This window comes from Berghia stephanieae, chromosome 7, assembly GCF_034508935.2.
Source record: "Berghia stephanieae isolate SIO BIC M18660-M18661 chromosome 7, UCSD_Bste_1.3, whole genome shotgun sequence".
NCBI classification, from domain to species: domain Eukaryota; kingdom Metazoa; phylum Mollusca; class Gastropoda; order Nudibranchia; family Aeolidiidae; genus Berghia; species Berghia stephanieae.
Window position 1 is genome coordinate 51,518,501 of NC_088366.1, and position 6,178 is coordinate 51,524,678.

Genomic DNA, 6,178 nt, shown 5'->3' on the forward strand with positions numbered 1-6,178 from the left:
AGGAAACAACTTCGGCATTACACGAATGCGACGTCACATCCGGCGTCCACAGTGCAGACTAAACCGCCTTTATCCGCCTCCGTTATTCAAGAAGAGACGAGTTACGCAGTCGTGGCTAAACCTGCGCGTCAAAATACGGACAATTCGGTGCAGCTAAAAAGCGGTGCTTATTCTGCACCACCTGTTGTGACAGACTCGAGTGATACGAAGTATTATAACGTAGGGGAGAAGAAGAAAAAGAAGAAGAAGAAAAATTGCCAGACGAATCGGGATAGAGAGAATCGAAGAAGAAGTAAATCATCGACAGGCGGCGGTGTTGTTGGAGTTGAGATGATGGTTAAGAGCACCAGCGCCTCGGAGACGGTAGGTTCGACTAGAAGGAGCAACGTTTCAGTCGATGCAGAAACGGCGTTAACTAAACAACAGAAAAGAAGGTCTGCTCCTCCGGAGTCTATAGAGGTTGGAATCAACAGTGTTCATCCGTACTGTCGAGATCCTCATCAACAAAGACAAGCATCGTCATTATGTTCTTCTACTTCCGGTAGAGATAAAAATAGCTGTAATTCTAATAATACTTGTGATGTCATATCCGTTTGCACCATTCACGAAAAGCCGTGTCCTTCACCTCTCTCCCCTCACGCTGGGGGGAATTCCTCCCCATCCCAGACGACTCCCATCAACCCTAGTTCATCTATTAATAGACATGTTTTGCGGAAGTCTCCAAGTGCTGGCCACGGAGGGGACGTTCAGCTTGGCACGTCGTCAAATTGTACTTATATCAACCCTAAGACAAAATCAGGAGGATCTTATGAAAATATTCCACGATCAACGAGTCAGCCAAACTCCTTTCTCTCTCGAGCCACATCCAACAGTCGGTCGTTAGATCGAATCTACCATCAAGTTCCCAATTCTCAGTCGATGCAGTTGCAATCGTCACAATCACGTGACACTTATCCAGGAAGCAGAAATAAAGGCAAGTCGAAAGATTTAAAGACGAGCAGAGCTTCGCAGTCGCAGAAAAGATGTTCGAATTCTCCACGAGTAGACGCAAACTTAGAATTGCAAAATAAATCCAATGCAAAAAGTTCCATGGACGGAGATTTACGTTTACATGGCGGGTCTCTAGCCTCGCCTTTACAACCAAATAACATAGATTGTCATCCTTATATAAAAACCAATGATCACTGTAAAACCGCTATGCCTAAACTATACGAAAACAATGGGGCGATATCCACTATGCCCACCAAAAAGTCATGTTCTCCAAAAATCGGTGAGCGTCGCCTGGAAGTGACGTCACCAACATACGACACTTTACAATACCCGCGTGATGCATCTCCAGACAGAGTATACCAAAAACTTTTATTGGAAAATGAAAGGGAGAGAGAAGAGTCCACTTTCAAAGTATAGCGCAATATATACACATATATTTTATTACACTTTGTGACTTTATAAAAAGGACAAGGACCACCCCCAGTGGACCGATGATATCCAAGCGAAATGCTATGCTATAGACTTATTAATTCTATGAGAAATGGCAAAATGGATGCATGCATAATATTGGCAGGACCACAATTTTACTGATGATGTTCAAGTGCAATGCGAAGTTCTGGACTTAACATCGTCGATTCTAGCACAAAGGATGTGTAATTAATATTATAAGAAGTGCCACAATAAACTGATATATAATATCCAAGTGCAAATGCAATTATATATTTTCTTAATTCTATGAGAAATAGCAAAATGGGTGTGCAATATTGGCAAAGCCTCAATAATTAACTGATAATATTCCAGTGCAATGTTTTAACTTAATACTGTCGGAGCTCGTAGAGAAAAAATGGACGTGTAATATTATTGGCAGGACCACAATTATTAACTTATTAATTATATTCAATATGTGCAGTGTTATGACTTTACTTTATACTATCGGAAATTTCCGAAACAAGTATCTATGTGCAGTACTGGTTGGACCACAATTAATTTTTGATATCCAAGTGCAATGCTACGTTGTAGACTAAATACTGTCAAAAATAGTAAAATTAATGTGCAAATGTTGGCAGGACCATCTAGTAAAATACACGCGATATCTTTCAGTTTGAAATCCAATAATCTACATATGTGACCCTTCGTCTCGAAACGGTATTATGTCGGAATGAATTGGACCATCAAAAGTGACTTTAGAATGAAATTGATAGTAAATACCAATTTTAGAGCTTTAGCATTGTGAGAAATTGTCTTCATTCTATAACATAACAAATCGAAACAAATCCCAAGTTTCATTTTTTTTTGGTCAATAAATTCAATTTTTTTTCATCCAAGTCATCCCGACATAAGACCGTTTAGAGACGGTGAGTCACATATTTATTGTGCTTTATTGTAACATATTTTCATCATGGCGCTTTTTGATTTTTGTTTTTTGTTGTGTTTTTTTTTTTTTTTCTTTTTTTTTAAGACGTAGTTTTCAATATGACAGATCAGGTAGCTGACAGGCAAATGCAGTGATAGCAGGATAAGAATAAGGAAACTTTGTGTGTATGAAACAGTGCCAGACAAAGCAAGAAAGAACAAATTTCAAGAAGAAAAGAACAATTTGACCCCAAATAAATCAGCCTGTCTCGTCTGGCTGGGGATCGAACCTCAGACCTCCTGATCGGTAGTATGTCTGCGGTTTAATCTCCAGTCTAGTCAAGCTGAATATTTGGGTTGTTGGTTTTGTTTTGTTTTGTTTTTTTGTTTTTTGTTTTGTTTGGGTATTTTTTGTTTGTTTGTTTGGTTTTTTTTTTTATTACGGACATGCCATTTTTGTAGTGAGTTAAAGAAGAAAATGCTTGTCATCTCTGCCTTATATTATAGTAAAATATCACCCACCGTCAAACTGCCTGTCCTTTTGGATTTCAGTATCAGGCTATAACATAACGATGGCTACGGTATCAGGCCATAACTTTACGAAGGCCACGGTTATAAACATCTCTTGCAAACCATTGAAAGCATCATTTATTCAAGGGAGAGAATGAACGAGACGGGACTTGGCTAAAAAGCTCACAACATTGCCATCCGGAAGTGTAACGGACAAACACACAAAACTATGTGTAATCTTGAACGTTTATATATAGTCTGGTTAATACAGTTTAGTGAGAATTACTCATAAACACGGATGGCAAAAAAAAAACAAGAACAAAAACCGGAGTGACGTCAACTTCATTCTATCTACATTACGCAGTTCATTTAAAAAGATATATAAATATGTTGTTGCGATAGTTGTCTTCAAGGAAATTTTGAACCGTTCAAGGATTTCAGATTTTGTTTCACCAACGACTTTCATTTTAACATTTGTGACCCAGCGTGTCAAAACGGTATTATGTCGGAACAATCCATGTGCTTAAAAGCCGAATTAAATGTTAAACTGGTCAAAAATATAAATTGTTGGCATTAGCACCCTAAAATATGGTATCCATTTTTCTCAATAAAATATACAAACTCAACACAAGTCTAATATTTCTGGCTATAAAGTCAATTTTCAACATCTTAAACAACCCGACTTAATACCGTTTTGAGGCGAAGTGTCACATTTGTCCTTTTTGTCAGAATATCTCGTAACTTACATACATTTCTGTTGTATTCCTTTTTTGAAAAAAAAAATACATTTTTAACGAATTTGACCAGAAAACTATTCCAGTCAGTATCTATACATTAAAATGGCCGTCTCATCTTGTCAAAACCACTCAAACCTGGGACTTCCAGGATTGAAATCTTTTGACAAACGAGTTGAATCATTTTAATTGATTAATATTTGAATGACTAGTTTTCTAGCCAACATTTTTTTTAATGTGTTGGATATTTTTTCAGCGAACGAACGTTTTTTTAAAAGTGTATTTGTATGTCGAATGAACGAGAAAATACCAGAATGTTTTATGTTAAGTTTGTAAAGATTTTCACTGTTTTGTTGACTCATATAAATTTTCGATATCTAAATATCGATATTTTATCATTTTAATAATATTATTATTATAAAAGGGGAGACACGCCAAATCTGGATCGTAATTTTTGTTATTATTTTTACATTATTGTTTGCACTTTTTCTCAGTTTGAAATGGTCGAGGTGTTTCGGTTTTTTTTTTCCTTTCAATGGGGGTCCCGATAGCTCAGTTGGTAGAGCACTCAATTCACACGCAACTGGACAAAGATCCATCCATCCCGGATGCAGTTGAGATTTTTTCTGACCCCCCCCCCTCCTTGTCCACCCAGCAGTGAATGAATGGGTGGCTGAGTCTGTTAGATTTGGTGGAAAGTATTTTGCTATAGACTAGCGTCCTATACAAAGGATAGCAACCAATTGCTATTGTCGGTTTCACGATATAATATAGAATCCGGGATTTACTCCGGCTCAATAATCGGACCAATGGCTCTGAAGGACTAAAATAATGCAGTTGGAAATATTTATCGAATATCTTAGTTGATCTATTGTCACTGTTATCAATCGGCAATGAATTCCATTTTTTGATATAATCTATTTGACTGTTTCTTTTTCGTTTCGAAAGTAATGGTGGGGGGGGGGGGGGGTAGTTTCGTTTGGGTTTGGGGGGGGGGGGGGAATGATAGGTTTCTGTTTTGTTTTAGTTAGTTGTTGTTTTGTCTTGTATTTTTATTATGATTGAAATTTGCGTTGGCCTTTTATTTTATTTTTCTGTTTGCTCTATTTATTCTTTGTTTTCGATGAACACTAAACTATTGTCGTCATTTATTGTTGATAAAATTAGTTTTATATTAATCTTATTTTCCATGTTCCTGTGATTGATTCAATAGGTATGATCTTTTTTACCTTTCCATGTGCTCGAGGTCATTGATGGGCACATTGCAAAACTGTGCTCAAAATGACCCACATTGTGAAAAGTGTTCACAGTTTGAAAAATATCCAACGTCATAATAAGTCAATTTGCTCAGCATGACTCAAGTGTACTTTTACAACTTTCATAAACATAACAACAGCGTGTTTATATTAATTCAGAAATGTCCAATCGTTGGACAGCATCAAATCACGTGATCGATGACTAGGTTGGACGAAAACATGAATATAGATCGGTCCCGTTCTGCTCCATTCTTTATCATTGAGTTGATTTCCACAATCTGGGCAGATCCGATTTGACATAGGACTTAATGCAAGCTAACAAAACAATGACGTCATCAGTTTGTAGGGGCTGTGGGAAAATTAGGACCTTTTTTTTAATGTGGCAAAAAACGTGCATATGCTATATACAGGTCTGGTAACCAAAGGCAATTATGGGTTTGATTTAACATCGTTGTGATGGAAAATGAATAGTCCACATTGGTTCTATAGTATTTCAATTACAATTTTGGCCCCATAATAATCTAGAATGTCAGACCTGTATGTAAGTATACGTTGGTTGGAGAGTATTTGTGACTCATCGTCTCTAAACGGTATTATGTCGGGATGACTTGGGGGCAAAAAAGTGAATTTATTGACAAAAACATGAAACTTGGGGTTTGTTTCGATTTGTTATGTTAAAGAATGAAGAAAATTTCTCACAATGCAAAAGCTCAAAAATTAGTATTTGCTATCAATTTAATTCTAAATTCACTTTTCGGGGTCCAATTCATTCCGACATAATACCGTTTCGAGACGAAGAGTCACATTTCCACTGCAGCAATGAGCCCACGCTGACGTGCAGAGTTTAGCAGATGTCAAACCCAACGCAATGGTCTAGCATTGTTCTAATGGACAATATTTTACGTCGATTTGGGAGTAAAAATGTCCATTTCAACAATGAGCCCATAACGATTTGGGTTATCGGACCTGAAATATATGAGTTCACGTTGGTCCAAAACAATTTGAGTTATCAGACCTGAAATAAATGAATTCACGTTGGTCCAAAACAATTTGAGTTATCGGACCTGAAATAAATGAGTTCACGTTGCTCCAAAACAATTTGAGTTATCGGACCTGAAATAAATGAGTTCACGTTGGTCCAAAACAATTTGAGTTATCAGACCTGCAAATAAATGAGTTCACGTTGCTCCAAAACAATTTGAGTTATCAGACCTGCAAATAAGTACACGTAGTGTTAAACAGTTATCTGTTTTATATTGTTGAAATTGTATATAATTTACATACAATTATAGCGCACCCTGGGCATAATTATAAAGTCTTAAATTATTTGTGTTA

At 36.9% G+C, this 6,178-nt stretch overlaps 1 protein-coding gene across 2 annotated transcripts in view; it reads left to right on the plus strand.

The window, feature by feature from the left end:
* LOC144977444 (uncharacterized) overlaps positions 1-3,034 on the plus strand; it is a 149,111-nt gene extending 146,077 nt beyond the window's left edge. Inside the window, exon 7 of one of the 2 annotated variants that reach the window (XM_078922672.1) lies at positions 1-1,534. This exon is cut by the window's left edge and continues 293 nt beyond it. In XM_078922672.1, coding sequence (XP_078778798.1) covers positions 1-1,407 — 1,407 coding nt within the window. In that variant the 3' untranslated portion in view covers positions 1,408-1,534. The other variant, XM_078922671.1, reaches the window with a different exon arrangement.
* Positions 3,035-6,178: the final 3,144 nt, after the last annotated feature.